This window comes from Polypterus senegalus, chromosome 17 (genome assembly GCF_016835505.1).
Source record: "Polypterus senegalus isolate Bchr_013 chromosome 17, ASM1683550v1, whole genome shotgun sequence".
Taxonomy (NCBI): Eukaryota; Metazoa; Chordata; class Cladistia; order Polypteriformes; family Polypteridae; genus Polypterus; species Polypterus senegalus.
The window spans coordinates 14,775,362-14,793,220 of NC_053170.1; the positions used below are offsets into that span (position 1 = coordinate 14,775,362).

The 17,859-nt window shown below is 41.6% G+C and overlaps 1 protein-coding gene across 4 annotated transcripts in view; it reads right to left on the reverse strand.

Annotated features, from left to right (window-relative positions):
* sp2 (sp2 transcription factor) overlaps positions 1–17,859 on the reverse strand; it is a 33,244-nt gene that overhangs the window by 8,950 nt on the left and 6,435 nt on the right. For all 4 annotated transcript variants that reach the window (XM_039739501.1, XM_039739503.1, XM_039739504.1 and 1 more), the window contains 4 exons: positions 16,090–16,839; positions 12,815–13,027; positions 5,003–5,303; positions 4,359–4,536 (listed from right to left, as the gene is read on the reverse strand). In XM_039739501.1, the coding sequence (XP_039595435.1) occupies positions 4,359–4,536; positions 5,003–5,303; positions 12,815–13,027; positions 16,090–16,839 (1,442 nt within the window). The remainder of the gene's footprint in view (positions 1–4,358; positions 4,537–5,002; positions 5,304–12,814; positions 13,028–16,089; positions 16,840–17,859) is intronic.

Below are 17,859 nucleotides of genomic sequence, written 5' to 3' on the forward strand. Positions count from 1 at the left end.
AATAGACTCAGCCCCCGCTTGGGAATCAAGGGGCGAGGTTCGATCCTGCCCCTCCGTTTTGAGAAGTAAACTGCTCTTGTCTTACTGTTTTACAATAAAAGCATACATTTGATTTCAGTCTGTAACAGCCGGTGCAGTTTATGATCCTTGTAAAGGTTAGCTTTTTTTTTTTATTCACTTTTCACTCTCTCAGTCGCGTTCAGAATCAATCCATACAACCCCATCTGACACGGCTGTTTTCACTAAACCCCGGTTCTGACACACAAACGCTGGCGAAGCTGCCTTCTTCGTATCTCACCGTCACTTGCTTTTCGTCTTATTGAGTGTTCCTGCCAGTCCCGCATGTTGCTGTATGCTTTTTCTTTTGTACTACAGGACATGCAGAGGAAAGAATGGTAAAGACCAGTAACTTCGGCGCTATATGCAATCATCAGACACTCCCCATCTGCCCGTGTCGTTCAAGCACAGGAACATATATTAGTGTAAAAGTATAACAAAAGTGCACTTTTATTCAAGTGCACTTTTTCCATCGCCTTTTCCTGTAAGAAGCAGTGTACACACTTCTCTCTATCCAGCATACAGCAACATGCGGGACTGGCAGGAACACTCAATAAAACTGAATAAAAAGAAAATCAAGTGACGGTGAGATCGAAGAAGGCAGCTTCGCCAGCGTCTGTGTGTCAGAACCAGGTGGGGGGGCGTTAGTATGCATCGTGGTACAACGCAGAGCTACAGTATAGCGCGTCTGTATTCTGTTTCTTTTGTACTCGAGGGCACGCAGAGGAGAGAATAGTAAAGAGCAGTAAGTTCGGCGCTATATGCAATCATCAGACACTCCCCATCTGCCCGTTGTTTTGTTATACTTTTCAATACTTTTATACTGCTCAAACTGGCATGCTCAAAAATACACGTGTAATGCCACGAAAAGTGCATGCAGACACTTCATTTCTCAAACAAAACAAGTGCACTTTTATTCAAAACTACCTGTATAACCGAAGAAAAAGAAAGCAAGTTACAGTAGGCGATTGATACGACACCTTGCATGGTGCAATGCTAAGAAGTGCAGATTTTCATTCCGTGCTATATAAAATCATCACATTCAAATATTAACAGTTCCCACACACCCAAGGACCGTCCTTCCTACATTTACGACACGTGTACTTGTTGCCGTGTACACACCTCTCTGTGCTTATGGTTTCTATTACACTGAATGAGCACCTGACACTGTACTTTCTTCCCTGGGGAAGGTCCCATCAGAGAATTTCCAGTTCTTGCATAAATTCACACCCGATCTGACGCTGTTCGTTTTCAAATAATATTGCATTAGTGCGATTATATTTTCACATATATTGTCTCTTTCTTTCAGGTGTGTAATAGAAACCACAGCATAGAGAGAAGTGTGTACATTGCTTCTTACAGGAAAAGGCGATGGAAAAAGTGCACTTGAATAAAAGTGCACTTTTGTTATACTTTTACACTAATATATGTTCCTGTGCTTGAACGACACGGGCAGATGGGGAGTGTCTGATGATTGCATATAGCGCCGAAGTTACTGGTCTTTACCATTCTTTCCTCTGCATGTCCTGTAGTACAAAAGAAAAAGCATACAGCAACATGCGGGACTGGCAGGAACACTCAATAAGACGAAAAGCAAGTGACGGTGAGATACGAAGAAGGCAGCTTCGCCAGCGTTTGTGTGTCAGAACCGGGGTGTAGTGAAAACAGCCGTGTCAGATGGGGTTGTATGGATTGATTCTGAACGCGACTGAGAGAGTGAAAAGTGAAAAAAAGCTAACCTTTACAAGGATCATAAACTGCACTGGCTGTTACAGACTGAAATCAAATGTATGCTTTTATTGTAAAACAGTAAGACAAGAGCAGTTTACTTCTCAAAACGGAGTGGCGCAGGATCGAACCCGACCCCTTGATTCCCAAGCGGGGGCTGAGTCTATTGAGCCACGGAGTCAGTTACAGTAAACTGCTGTCAATGTTGCATGTTAAGGCGGCTTTTTGTTTCTGCAGTTATATGTTTGAATAAAAGTGCAATTGTGTTATTCTTGTGAAAATGTTTCTTTGCTATTTGGACTTCAGGCTTCATACATTATATAGTTTATGCCTACATTTTGTCATCTACTACTAGAATATAAAAAAGTTTCTGTTTTAACAATGTGTTGACACAGATTACTGTAGAAACGGAACAGACATGAAATGCGTGTGTTCCAAACAACGATCTATTATTTCACTCTAAAACTCCACTTCACTCCCAGATACTCAATCAAGGCATGAGTTGAGAGAAGTTCGTGCACGTTCTAAATTGGTGGGGGGATGGAATAGCCGGCTTCTCTTTATCAGCACATTTAGAAGACAAAGGGCGCTGGAGGAGAGGTGTGAAGGGATTTAAGAAGCAGTTTAAGGTGGGACGGAATTACGAGTTTTTTCGTAGGCTCTGGTAATTCTAGTGTTAATGCAATGCCTATGTTTTAGCTGTCTCTCTACTGCCATCAAGTGTTTCTTCTTCTAATTCATTCGCGGACAAACAAAGATCAAGATCCAAAAGAAGATATATATTGTGGTCCCCGGCCGGGACGCCCAGGAGGACGAGAGGAGGGCTTGTGCCTCCTCCAGACCGCGAGGGGGCGTCCGTCCTGGTTATGTTGGGGGCCTCGGGTAAAGGGCTTGGAAGCCCAGCCCTGTAGGGACCCGTGGCCACCGCCAGGCGGCGCCCCGATGCCGGTATATCCTGTGTGGTCCAGAGGAGGGCTTGTGCCTCCTCCAGACCGAGAGGGGGCGTCCGTCATGGTTATGCTGGAGGCCTCGGGTAGAGGGCTTGGAAGCCCAGCCCTGTAGGGACCCGTGGCCACTGCCAGGCGGCGCCCCAGTGCCTGATTATCCCGGGAGCCCAGCACTTTTGCCACACCAGGAAGTGCCGGGGGGAAGACTTTGGAGGACACCCGGAGAGCTGCCGGGAGGACAGCCGGCACTTCCACCATGCTGGGGCGTGGCCAAGGGAAGAATGCCGGGAACACCTGGTGCTCGTCCGGGAATCATATATAAGGGGCCGCCTCCCTTCAGTGAGCAGTGGATGTCGGGTGGAAGTGGACAGAGCTGGAGAGAGGACTGGAGGCGGCCAGGAAAGAAAGGCACAGAGACTGTGAGCCCTGGACTTTGGGGAATCGGTGCAAGAGGCACTGGGGTTTTGGGTTGCACGTAATTTGTAAATAGTGTAAATAAATAGTGTGTGGTGGAACTATGTTGTCCATCTGCCTGTGTCCGGGCCAGCGTTCACAATATTATATCTTAAATATCTACACGTGGAAGTGTGTGTGTCTGTCCAGCCCAGAACCAAGACGTGAAGTTAGCTGGGCTAAGGGCTCAACTTCCGAGGATACAAAAGCAAGGCCAGCACGTCGGTAAAACGAAACATCTGAAGAGAGAGTAACTTGCTTAACCACAATTACAGAGGTATGGCGAGCACATTGGCAAAACGGTATCCCTTTAACTTTTCCTCCTGCCGCTATTGCACAATTGAGGCGAGCACGTTGGCAAAACGAAACCTCTGAAGAAAGACAGTCACTTAGCCACTAATGCAGAAACGATGAGAGCACAATTGCAAAAGGAAACCTCCTAGGAGAGAGATTCCCAGAGTAGTTTCTTTCAATTACCTGACATCTCTACATTTCAATTGTTTTTTCTGACAGTTTCAACAGTTTCTAGGATCTTGTGCTTTTTTACAGCACAGGCTTACACAGCTAATATTCATATAATAGAACATTGGAGAGTAAATGTGCAACAATGTAATGCGAAAAGAAATTCACCCGTTACATCTCCTGTTTAAATGAAATTGAGAAACAACAATGTATGCCATTGGCAGAGCTAGCTATCTTTTGTAGAGTTGCCTAATTGAAACATATCCCATCTATAGCATGCAGAGTAGTGCATCAAATTCATGTACTTTTCTAGTTTTCAGATCATAGGCATTCTATTCAACAGAGGGTTGCTTGGTAAACAAAGCAAATAATTACTGCAGATTTGGTGGTGCCCAAACGCAGCTCTCGTCAACTCTGCACAATGATTATTCTCAGGGGCAAAACTGCTTCTGCCCAATGAAAGAAGATGGGGTATTTATTACTATTTCTGGTTCATTTGAAAGGTTGCTGTGTGAAACACCACTGAACTAACTGGAGAATGAAACAAACTAACTAATCATCTCCTGATTCAGCACAAAGAAAATTGAATATGGAGTGTGAAATGGACTTTAATGAAGCTCAGCCTCAAGCTAAAGGTGGGAAATAGATACTGAAGAAAGAGAACAAAAGAGCTAGAATTAAAAATCGAACCCTCAAATGGTAAACACTCACCTTTTCTCTGAGTCCTTGCAGTTGGGACAAGTACAGGCCATGCGTCGTTTTTTTTCCCCTGGCTGGATCTCTAGAGCTAGTGCATGCTCTACTTGCAGCTGGTTGCTGTGTGGTGGACTCAGGCTGCTGATTGTCAAGTTGTTTCCAGAGACGGTCTGCACAGTCAAGTGCTGTTGTCCTGGTTACGAGTCCAAGACATAATTGAAAGAGACTTTAGAAATAGGTTAGCAGCTTAAAATCTAAATATATTTCACATACTAACGCCCTACAGATTTTGTGGCTATACAAAAATATGAAGATGGCGACATATACAGAGAAACTGACTATCAAGAAACAATAAACTTCGGTTACTGGCTCCTTGTGGCTGTGAACTAGATGAGCAGGTTAGAAAATGGATGCATGAATGAAAAAAGCAGAAAACATGTTTTCAGTAGGAGAAGGCGGCCAAAGGGAATATTAAATAAATACTACAAAGTAAATAAACAATAAGAAAATGAAAGGAACATCAAGTTATTTTGTAAAACTCAAATGACCAATAAAAGTGGTGACAAACACATAATATTTAGCTACACCTTTCAGGTTCTCAAATCCTTAGATGCACAGAACTCATTCTGTCGGCACAGAGGACACAGGTACATGCTTACCTCCTGCACTTGTAATGGTGACAGGCACACCCTGCACCTGAACACCATTTATATTTATAGTATGGAGAGCCTGTGCTGTGGTGAGCTGTGCTGCATTGAGTGCGATTAATCCTCCTGCAGGAGCAATTTTTGGGAAGGTCCTCTCTTTCCGTACTCCAGACATTCCCTTCTTGCTGCTCCCCGAGGACAAACTCATTGCTGTGCCACATCCACCAGAACTGGTTGGAGAGGAGGTTGGGGACATCATGGCTTCCTGTACTTGAACAGCTTGCCACTCACCAGATGCTGTCTTGATGAGGACCTGTTGGGGAAGAGAATTAAAAAAAGTGTAAGTAACAAACTACAGTATGAAACCTATTAATAATATAAGTTGTTCCTGGTGATGCTTAAATCCTGACCTCCTATAATTTGTTCTTCTGTTTTATGACACAAATCAGCTTCAAACAGTCTAACACTTTTGATTTTATTTGGATCAAGCTCCATTATGGTCTCATCAATCTACAGCAGTCAGTATTAAGAGTTTATCCCAGAAACCATACCTGAAATATTGCTAAATTCCTGATGTTTGGTACTTACATGTTCTTAAGATTTCTGGTATTAGGTTTTAATATAAAAAAAATGTACAGAGTGTATTGAAGGTAATCTGCAGAAAAATGAAAACCTTTAACAATTCAATTAATAGTAGACGGCTTCAAAACAACCTGAATGGGTGCAGTATTAGCAGACAGACACACTGGCACAGATGGGCCTAAAAGTATAAGAAGCTTGCTTGGACTCCATGATAGGCAACATAAACAGAAAATATTGATATGGACAGCAAAGTGCCAAACGTATGCAGCAACAACAGATTAAATAACGTGATTTTTCCTTGTAAAACACTTTTTATGAAAAGTCCTCAAGAAAGTTGGCTCAGTATGAGGTGATACCTTGTGGTCTTGTCAATTATACCAATAACTGATGGGTATAATTGACATATGGGTGTGAAGACTTTAAAAGCTACATTTTCCACATTTGTAATTTGTGTAAAATATACAGTATATTACTTAGGCATTTTCCCTATGCACTGGATGTCATGGTGACACTATGCTTAGTAAAACTGCTTTACGGTGTCTTGGAACCTGAGCTCCGTTCTGAGCCTGGACCTAGGCCGTGTTGATTTTGAATACTCTTTTCATGGTTTTGAAAATACTCTAAATCCCTCTAAAATTCTATGCATGAATTTGGGACTATAACCAAGTTCTATACAAGTGTCATCTTTTTGCACTTAGTGCCATATTCTTATTTTTCCCTCTAGTTACTTTCCCACTAAAGTAGAGGATCTGCTTGAATAGGACATGGTCACGCATCTATACTAATAAAAGGCAAAGCCCTAACTGACTGACTGACTGACTCATCACTAATTCTCCAACTTCCCGTGTAGGTATAAGGCTGAAATTTGTCAGGCTCATTCCTTACAGCTTACTTACAAAAGTTAGGCAGGTTTCATTTTGAAATTCTACGCGTAACAGTCATAACTGGAACCTTCTTTCGTACATATATACGGCCATAGCCTGCAGCTCGTTCGCCGTGTGAGGCGGAGTTGCGTCCCGCATCATCACGCCTCCCACGTAATTGAGTGCTTGCCCATATAAGTCAGTCCGTCGGCAGCAATCCAATAGACACGCTGCCGCTAAATATTCGTGGTGAACGACTGTGCTTACGCAAACGAAGATGAGATAGTCATGGATGGACTAGTGTTTGGCACAAACTCAGCGAAAGTGCGAGAGAAACTTTTAAATGGCGGGTCTTAGCTAACATTAAATAAAGCGGCGGACATGGCAAGATCGCACGAGATACCACAAGCACAGCTGAGAACCTTCGATGCATGTACTCCGAGCGGCTCACGTGAACTGACTGTGAACGCAGTAAACAGAGAACAAGGAAGAGCTCCAAAGAGCGCTGAACCAAAAACGCAGTACACAATTGAGAAGACTCAAAAAGAATATGAAGCGAGTGACGGATACAAGCATATTCATAAGTGCAGCTACTGCTTAAACAAAGCACGGTGTAAACCGTAAGTTTCAATGAAGTTTATAGACACTCTGCCACTGGCATTTGTCATGCCTACGAGGAATACGATATTCGCGGGATACAAGTGTAATGAGAAGACGCGGGGTATAAACGAGACTTCGGATCACTTTGCAACAGAGTTAAAATTGCTGTAACGGAGTTAAACTTGCTGGTGAAGGACTGTACTTATGCAAACAAATAGAAAGCAAATGTTAGGTTATTTTTAAAATGTTTCCTTTTCTTTTTCATAACTTCTTTAACACACTTCTCCGCTGCAAAGCGCGGGTATTTTGCTAGTCATTAATAAAACATAAGGGCAGCAAGTAATAAGAAGCAGTGGTTCGTTTACTACTGTTGTCTCATGGATCCAAAATCCTGAATTCATCTGCCATCTTTCTGTAATTTGCATAATCTTACTGTATCTGCATGGGCTCTGACCCAGTACTCTGATTTTCATCTTACATTAGGTTATTCTGCAATTCAAAATTGTTCCTGTGAAAGCCAGTCTGTGTAAATGGAAGCACCTTGCTATCCTGTCCTTTGTTGGTTTCTGCCTTATAACCAATGCTTCTGGGACAGACAGACTCCTACTTAATTCATTTCAGGATCACAGGAAGCTGTTTTGAGGATGTATATGTGCATTTAATGTAGGAAATGCCATTAAACAGTAGCTTGATAAGCAATAGCTAGAAAAACATCAAAAAAGAAATATCTGCTTGGAACACTCTAACAAGCAAACCGATGAACGACGATATGTCTAGGTCAAAAGGTTACAAGTAAATGGATTCACGTGTTAGACATGAGACAGTAACATGATGTAGTGGCCTCTATTAAGTTTATCACCCAATTAATGGCAATAACTTAAAAAGATGATTCCGTTTTGCATTAAATCACAATATTGTGTTAAATATATGTGCATAAGGGACGTTATCAGGGCTTACAGAAAGTAAACAATACTAGCCCGAGTTGACAGGGGGCGCCATCAAAAATCACCGTTTCCTCTTTTCTGCACACTGTCCATGGCTCACTGGTTGGAGGATGTGACACACTTCTGCTTCTGCCCAGAAGTGATGCCTGTTCTTGGGTGGTAATATATAAACTTAAAAGCCAAGGGCAGTTGGTGTTCATTCCAGAACCTTTGGCGAGGGGACAGAGCTTCTTCAAACGGTACTTTAATGTTTTTGGCTTGGTACCAGTTTTGTACTTGCAAATGTTACTTTTTTGCCATTTTTCAACACCACAATGAAACAGAGCTACCGGCTAGTAACCTAACCCTTTGTCTGGTTAACATTTCTTCCTTTTGTACCTTCACCTGGAGTAATTGGCAGGATGGAGCAACAGTAGGCACAACCAGACCTCTTTGGTGTGAAATGCCACATGGAGGAACAAAAAAGGCAACTAAGTCCAGGTTGTCACTTAAAAAAACGAGAAAAAAAATAAAAAACAAAACGGACTTCACAGAAGTGTGAGGCACTGGCATGAAAGCTCTTACTGTAGAGTGGGATCATCCCAGGTGCTTATCCCATTGTGATACCATGATGACCCTGAAGTTTATATTTTAATATTTGAGTGAACGACAGCCAGATAGAACTGACCCTTTGAAGAATGGGATCAAATTGTGCCTCCCTTCCAAACAGGGGCGGCACAACAGGCATTCTTTGATTTTGAAGAATGGGCAGCCAAAGATTATATGATCTTGAAAAAGGAGATCCTGGCATTCTACAGATTGTCACCAGATAGCCAGACATGTACTTGACAATTGCTAGACAATGCACACATTCTAAGTTTGTACAGCTCTTGTTAGATGAGAATATACACATTTGGCACACATTTTAGGCATAATATATATAAAATCTAACGTCGGTCTGTCTGTCTGTCACGAGAGAACCACTTAACGGATTTAGATCAGGGTTTTTTTCTATAATTTGCTTGAACATTCTGGTTGATTTTGCGACTTCTCTCATTCTCTTCTTATCATAGTTCGGTTGTATAAGCGATTTATTCGCTCGAATCAGAGAGAAGGCCTGTGGGCTGAGGGGAGGGGGAAGTGGAGGGGGCCCTCCTCACTCATGCGCCAGCCTCCGTTTGAGTTGGTCTGATGTGGCATTGGCCAGGGGATTTCAATCACTCGCATTCCTCTAATTGCAATAGACATGCCCTTTCAATTCAAGGGAACACAGCTTTGCTTTACAATGTCAATTAATGAGACCCACAAACTGACACTCAAGTTAGCAGGGGTTGATCTTAGTTTATTATACTTCTCGCATGGTCAGTTCTACATCACTTTCTCCCAGGTTAGTTCCACAAGAAACCTACATGTCCTCGCCCCTGACAGCAAAACCAAAAATACCGTATATCAAAAGGCCCTCGGATACGAAAGCCATCAATATAAATTTTTCTCAACACAAATTATATTTTTAATTTTTGCATTGCTTTTTAAAGTTTGTCCTGTTTCACTACTATGTGGGATGGAGACACAGGGGACAGCTAGTCTTCAAATAAATCTTAAACTTATTAACCATTTGCCAATTTTGCATAAAATGAGAAAAATGGACATTCTGAATAATGGCCAGTCAAAATGTGCACCTCTCCTGTTGATATAATAAATATGAAAACAACGTATGGCCTTTAAGTTTTCGCCTCTTTTCCACTACAAGAAACTACATCTTGATGGTTGGGAAAGCCCACACCCCCCTTTATATATCAGTAGTAAAATATGAAGCACGGTAAAGCATCTGTCATAAAATAGTGCGGTTTGTTTTTTGTGTGGTTCAGCTTTCAATGGAGCAGCCACCCGAATCACATCTGAAATCGAAGGATCACCAATTGTCCCTATGATGGCTTTTCCAACAGTATTCTGGATGACTCTATTGTTGCTCCCACTTCCATCCCTTAGATTTTTCAGCGTCATTGCCAGACTGACCATACACCCAATAGAGGCAGGGGCAGAAATAAAAAAAAATCATGATGGCAAAATGAGAAGCTATCAAGATAAATGCTGCCTACCCTGTCTGCGACGGCTTATTCCGAGACACATTTCGTCACTGAAACACTGAAATTTAAACGTACCCTTGATACATTCGGTGTACAATTCTTGGTCTTACACCCATGTGAGAGTCTGCACCTTGTTTTAACTGTTTTGAACTAAGACTTTGTGTTTTATGTTGCTGTTAGATTGTGTGATATATAAAAAAAAAATAGGTATTTTTAATCAGCAGATCAAAACAAGAAAAAAGAAGAAAATGAATATATTCAATAATGTGATTTTACTGTTAGCCCGAGTAATAATTTATGATCGAGTCATATCCTTGTCTATATGCCCCAAAGTTTCTGGCAATGTGAAGACTCCACAGGGGAGAAATCCCCACCAAGCAAGCAATGGAACATTCAAAAGCGAAGTTGTAAGCCAGAGAGACGCATGACTGATGGTGTGCACCGGTGAGCACGGAGTAAGACTAAGGGAAAGCTGAAAACAATACCAAAATGAACATTTTATGACGGATGTAGTGCCGTTTTTAAGTGGCATACGTTACTTAATGATCCACCCACTGCTTCATTAGCAAGCCCTTTTCCTTTTTATGGTGTAAAAGAAGAACTTGACGGTATGAAAAATCAGTCCATTGCAGGACAGACATAATTGTACACTCACATTCTGTCACAAAGTTCCAAATTAAATTTAATCAATCAACATTTTTTCATGTCTTCTGACTGTCAGAAAAAAAAAAAATCTCTGATCCACAGACAGACAAAGTCCATACAGATGCTATCTCTGTCGTCAATTTGGGTTACAACCACTATTATGGCCATTCAAACCCAATGTATTTATCTATACTAATAAAAGGCAAAGCCCTCACTGACTGACTCACTCACTCACTCGTCACTAATTCTCCAACTTCCCGTGTAGGTGGAAGGCTCATTCCTTACAGCTTACTTACAAAAGTTAGGCAGGTTTCATTTCGAAATTCTATGCATAAGTACATAACTGGAACCTACTTTCGACCATATATACGGCCATAGCCTGCAGCTCGGTCGCCGTGTGAGGCGGAGTTGCGTCCGGCATCATCACGCCTCCCACGTAATTGAGTGCCTGCCCATATAAGGTAAATATTCATGGGTGAAGGACTGTGCTTAAGCAAACGAAGATGAGATGGTCTAGTGTTTGGCACAAACTCAGCGAAAGTGCGAGAGAAACTTTTAAGTGCCGGGTCTTAGCTAACATTAAATAAAGCTGTGGACATCGCAAGATCACACGAGAGCGGCTCACGTGAACTGACTGTGAACGTAGTACGTAGAGAACAAGGAAGAGCTCCAAAGAGCACTGAACAAAAAATGCATTACACAATTGAGAAGGCAGGAAAAGAATATGAAGTGAGTGACGCATACAAGCATACTGATAAGTGCAGCTACTGTGGAAACAAAGCACGGTGTAAACCATAAGTTTAAATTAAGTTTATAGACACGCTGCCGTTGGCGTTTTTAAAATTGCTGGTGAAGGACTGTGCTTATGCAAACGAAGATGAGATGGTCAGAGATAGAATAGTGTTTGGCACAAACTCAGCAAAAGTGCGAGAGAAACTTTTAAGTGCCTGGTCTGAGCTAACATTAAATAACTGCTGTTGAAGGACTGTGCTTATGCAAACGAATAGAAAGCAACTGTTACATTATTTTTAAAATGTTTCCTTTTCTTTTTCATAACATTTTTAACACACTTCTTCTCCGCTGCGAAGCGCTGGTATTTTGCTAGTTTAATGCATAAATAATAGACTGTTTATAACATTCTCCAACCTCCCATCCATCCATCCATTCTCTAACCCGCTGAATCCGAACAGGGTCACGGGGTTCTGCTGGAGCCAATCCCAGCCAACACAGGGCACAAGGCAGGAACCAATCCTGGGCAGGGTGCCAACCCACCGCAGGACACACACAAACACACCCACACACCAAGCACACACTAGGGCCAATTTAGAATCGCCAATCCACCCAACCTGCATGTCTTTGGATTGTGGGAGGAAACCGGAGTGCCCGCAGGAAACCCACGAGACACGGGAGAACATGCAAACTCCACGCAGGGAGGCCCCGGGAAGCGAACCCAGGTCTCCTAACTGCGAGGCAGCAGCGCTACCACTGTGCCGCCATTCTCCAACCTGCTTATGCCAATTATTTTTGTAAGTACAGGACACCAATGATGCAGATATAGGTTTAGAATACAGAAACAAAAAAAAAAAATCGGGAGTGGTCTCCCCTCGACTTTCTCATTTACTCAGATATGGGGATGGATATTTGAGGAGTAAACCACAAGACAGTGATTAGATTTTTACATCATGTACAAAGAAACATCAACAACAAATTAAATTAATAATATACTGAACAATTATTCTAAAAGTAAACTTGAGTAAATCGGACTCTGCAGCTGCATGAATAAAAAAAGCACCACTTCCGGGTAGCGGAAATAGCTCAAAAGTTGAAAGAAATGTATGTTTTGTACCTAACACTTGTATTGAATACTTGGAAGACCTAAGTGAAAGAGTGCTTAAGTTACACACACACACAGACAGATAGACAAACAGACAGACACAAAGACAGGCACACCGACAGACAGAATTCCAAACATGGTATTTTCTGACTCAGGGAGGTGTATAAAAGATACATCAAAATCGAAATTTTTTTTGTACATGAGAAAGTATATAAAAAAAAAAAATTGTCAAGTAGACAAACATGTATCTGTACAGTCAAAACCTTTAAAATACAAAAACTGCAGCCTACCTGTGTAGACTCGGATGTCTGCACCTGCACATTCTGAGATGGCTTCTGGGGGACTGTGGGGAGCGTTGCTGAAGCAGCCTGCACAACTTTAATGGCCTGTTGTGGAATTTGTACCACTTGAGGCTCCTGCTTTGGCGGTACCAGCTGTACCTGCTGGACCACAGCAGGCTGACCTGATCCAGGACTCTGCACAATCAAAAGGTTGTTCCCCGCCTGTATGCAGGAGTGGAGAGAAAAATCAATGGTTTAGCAGCATCTCCAATTTGAAAAAAATAAAAACTGTACAAAAAGCAGCCGCAGTATGTTTGTGAAGAAAACCATTAAAGAAGGAGTCACGTTGCTAAAACATGTCCAATGCTTTATGTAAACACAGAAGTTAAAGTAAAAGAAAAGCAAGAAAGAAACATATATTCCATTCACAAGGAAATAGCTTATCCTGAGAGAGACTATCATTCTGAACACTAAATTTGCAAAAATCTTAACCTGCACAAGAACAAAACTGCAAATACAGTCATGTGAAAAAGTAAGTACACCCATGATATATATTTTTAAACATATTGAAATATTAGCCTTTGATAAAGGTAACAAAAAAAATTTTAAATTTGGACTTTTTTGCCATTTCTGTCTATGGGAAAAAAGTAACCACACGTCAGCATTTCCTATAATTATCTACCAGTCTTTGACATCAACAGTGAGAAAGCTTCTCGCACTCCTCCATGTAGAATTTGTTTTAAGGTGTGTGACATTTTAAATCCCTCCACAGCATCTTGATGGGATTCAGATCTGGGCTTTGATTTGGCCACTCCAGAACCCTCCATTTCTTCCTTTTCAGCCATTCCTTGATAGGTTTACAAGTATGTTTATGGTCATTGTCATGTTGCAAGGTTCACTTTTGGCTGAGCTTCAATCTTCTGACAGATGGCCTCACATTATCCTTAAGCACCCTGTGGTAAAATGAAGAATTTATTGTGGATTCTATGATGGTGAGCTGCCCAGGCCCTGATGCAGCAAAACGGCTCCAAAACAGAACATTTCTACCACCTCACTTTATAGTTGGTGTCAGGTTCTTTTGATCAAATATTGTCTTTGGATTTTGCCAAACATGTCTTCTGGTACTATGGCCAAAAACCTGTCTTTGCCTTGTTTGTCCAGAGCACATTGTTCCAGAAGTCATGGTCTTTACCTGGGTGTTCATGGGTAAAGTTTAGTCATTCCCCAATATTCTTCTTGCTGACACACTTCCAATGTAGATCTAATTTGTGTACCCTTAATGACTGACTCATGCACTTTGACATCAACAGTGGCATCAGCTACCCTTAGGTCCCACGATCAAATTCTGGAATCCCAGGAGATTTCTTTCAGCATCTTGGGTTCTGCTCTTCGGCTGAACTTAATGAGGGTGGCCTAGCCTGGACAATTGTTTGAAATCTTTTCCACTTGTGGATGATCTTCTGGACAGTGGAACTGTTGATTTCCAGTTGTTCAGAGGGCTTTTAAGATCTCTTCCTTAGCATCTATAACCTTTGTTCTGAAGGCCTCAGAGAGATCTTTCGATCACAGCATTCTGATAACACACACTTCAACAACAAAAGGGCAAAGCAAACTAAATTTCCATGGTTTAAATAAGCAGATCCTGTCTGGGTTTAGACAGGATCTGCTCTAATGACGCTCTGATCATTTTCACCTGATTCTAATCCGAGGTATTTATGGTCCCGATAAATGTATGGGTTTACTTACTTTTTCCAAATGCAGTTAAATTATATAATGGACTGCAAAATACAAATGTGGCATGATGTGTGCTATATTACATCATCTTTATCTATGGTTGCTGCATAAATGATGAAAGCTTTATATGTCCACATGTTAAAAAAAAAAAAAAAAATCTTATGGGACATACAGTAAATAAATTTTAGAAGTACACAAAGTAAAGCTTTAAATACAGGCTAGCATTATGGCTCCCAAGGGCGTGTAGATCTTATCTTTAAACTTAAACATGCATGCCTTATATATGTTTTTTCTTTTTATACAAAATGAAATACAGTGACACAAATGCACATATAGAGTTTGTGAACACACTTATTCATGTCTAAACCCGTATTAATTCAGGAGTTACGATGAAGGGTGACATCAGCGGGCCCTCAACATCAGGCCACTGACCCTTTCCCTAAAGCTACCTTTCCATTGGCTGAACATGCAATGCACCGGTTTGGTTCGCTTTTGGTGAACAAGATTTGGGCAGCACTGCACATCAATCAGTTCCTTCTGGATTCTGTGTGCCTGACAAAGCTAGGGGGGTCATCCAGCCGTCACCAGTTACCACCATCACAAAATACTACACAAAATGCAATTCGAGAAGGTGAACACTTGGGTGCAAGCTACCGGACCACTACGAATTTTCTTTCTTTCTTCTTTTCTTTCACATATATGGCATCCTCTTCCATCCTTATTATCATCGTGTCAGTGTTAGAGAAATTGGCCTAAAAGGTTCTGCTGCATGTGGGTCAAAGTCTGCTGACCAGTGCTTTGAGAACCATAGAATATTAATATACATAATTTAATAAGCTGGTTAGTCCTAACATTACAAAGTTAAATAAGGTTACTGACATTTCATTATTTAGCAGCTTTGAAAGAAAAGAAAAATCAAGGGCCAAACAAAAACACTGTTTTTAAACCGCTTCATTTCAAAGAGACCTTTTCCAGAACATTTTAGTCTTGTAATATTTAAATCAGATTACTGTACTGTACAAAATGCATATTTGTCACCATCCCTTATGTTCATGTTATTGTCATTGTTTTATCATATACTAAAATATCATTCTGGGTGAGGAAAATCAACACAAAGCAAGAGGAATATCCCAGTATCTGATACGTAATGCAAATCCTGCATGCAGCAAATGTAGTAATTTTAATTTAGAAATGTTCTGTGATTTCAACATCCCACTACTGTGCATTAAATTTAGATTGTAAGACTGCATTTGCAAACTCGCAATCATAAACTGAAATTTTCACTTAACATGTGGACGTTTCTGTTTTTAATGTCTGTTGGTAATAGATTGATGCTGGATATTACTGACTGTAGCGCACATAACCACAGCTTCAGATCACAACACAAATAAAACTCGTTTATCCCTGAAATTTACATATTCCCTGTCACCGGCAAACAGGTATCTTAGAAACCAAACGTCTGAATAATGCAGATTTGCATTTATTACACATTTCCATAACACAGCTTTTAAGTTTCACGCTCTAGAATAAGAAAGCAAAAGAAGCACTACCTGAATGATGTTGTCTGCTGTGGTCTCGATCAACAGGGTTTCCACCTGCTCCGTCACAGCCATTGCTGCAGGAGGAGACTGCTGCGTGGCAGCTACTGCCAGTTTTTTTCGTGATCTCCTTGAGGTTTTTGTTGGTGAAACAGGAGTGGCTTCTGTGATTATCTGTGCTGTTCCACTTTCCCCAGCACCTATGAGGTTGTTTAGAGGTAATGTTAAGCCCCCTGGTAGTTTTACGATATTGGCCGTATTTTGTCCCTTCTGTGAAGGCTTGATGGCCAGTGTCTTTTGTGGTGTAGCTGCCACTGCTGTTGGGGTGGCAGCAGGCTGCGTTGTAATAATGGCTTGATTGGTAGCAGGAATGATCTGAATCTGACTGGGTCCACTCTGAGGCAAACTGGCAACCTGTATCGTCTGGCCACCAGTGGTTTGGAGCTGTGGAACCACCTGGTACTGGATGTTGGCATTTGAGCGATTTGTTTTATTAAGGACAGCAGGGTTCTGAATGGTAAACAGAAGTGGAGCAGCAGTCTGTGGCGAGCCCAGGGCAGCAGGGATCTGGATGACACTTCCTTTTGCCGGAATAAAACTGTAGTTTTTGGGAGGCGCTGGTGCAATTGGTGCTGGTTTAATTGGGAGAAGTCTTCTTGTGGTTGGTTGTGCAGGTGTAATGCTTATGGGGGCCTGTGCTGCTGGGGGCCCAATTTTACTACAAGTTGCTGCAAGCAAGGCCAAGGGAGATGGCTGGGAATCCTGGTCCAAAAAAAAAAAAGAGAGACAAGAAGCTTTAGAGTATTTGCATTGAATGATTACTAAACTATATATTTTCAACCCATATTAATTATTACTAGTACTGTATATACACATTTAAACCTTATGGGTCCTACCTCACTGTTTTCCTGAATGGTAATTTAGAGTTAGACAAAAAACATGATATCACCTGGAAGAACTCTTTACTGCTTTTAAAAGCCAAAATATTATGCTTTTGCATAATTATAATAAAAAAACAGTACAGTCCACAATCAAAAAGGCCAGAAAGATTTGGATTAATATATTGGTCTGTTATAAAGCCAAGACTGGCATTACTGCCATCATAACTGAAATAATTTGCTTTTGCACTGCACAATGTATGATGTGATAGCACGTGAGAGCGCATGATATGATACAGAGTTGTGGGCCTTAAGTTTAAATGCTTCAGTGCAATACAGTGACATTAGTGCAAATGCTTTGTACTTGTATCTGTAGGTGGGCTTCAAGTTGAATAACCCCTGGTTTATTCACTCATTACCACAGACTGCCACAGACTGGCAGCTTTTTGCCTGTTACTTAGCAAGAATTTCACTGTATTCTTTACATGTAACAATAATGACCTATTAACCAATAAATATGTGAAGCATTCTGGGTATGTCTTGATGCACTTCAAAAGCAAATAACCAAGCAAAAATACTGAGAGCATTAAATTTAGGTGTTTAAGATTAACCCAGGGTGGCACGGTGGCGCAGTGGGTAGTGCTGCTGCTTCGCAGTAAGGAGACCTTGGTTTGTTTCCTGGGTCCTCCCTGCATGGAGTTTGCATGTTCTCCCCGTGTCTGCATGAGTTTCCTTCCACAGTCCACAGACATGCAGGTTAGGTGCATTGGCGATCCTAAATGGTCCCTGGTGTGTGTGTGTGTGTGTGTGTGTGTGTGTGTGCCCTGCCCGGGATCTGTTCCTGCCTTGCGCCCTGTGTTGGCTGGGATTGGCTCCAGCAGACCCCCATGACCCTGTAGTTAAG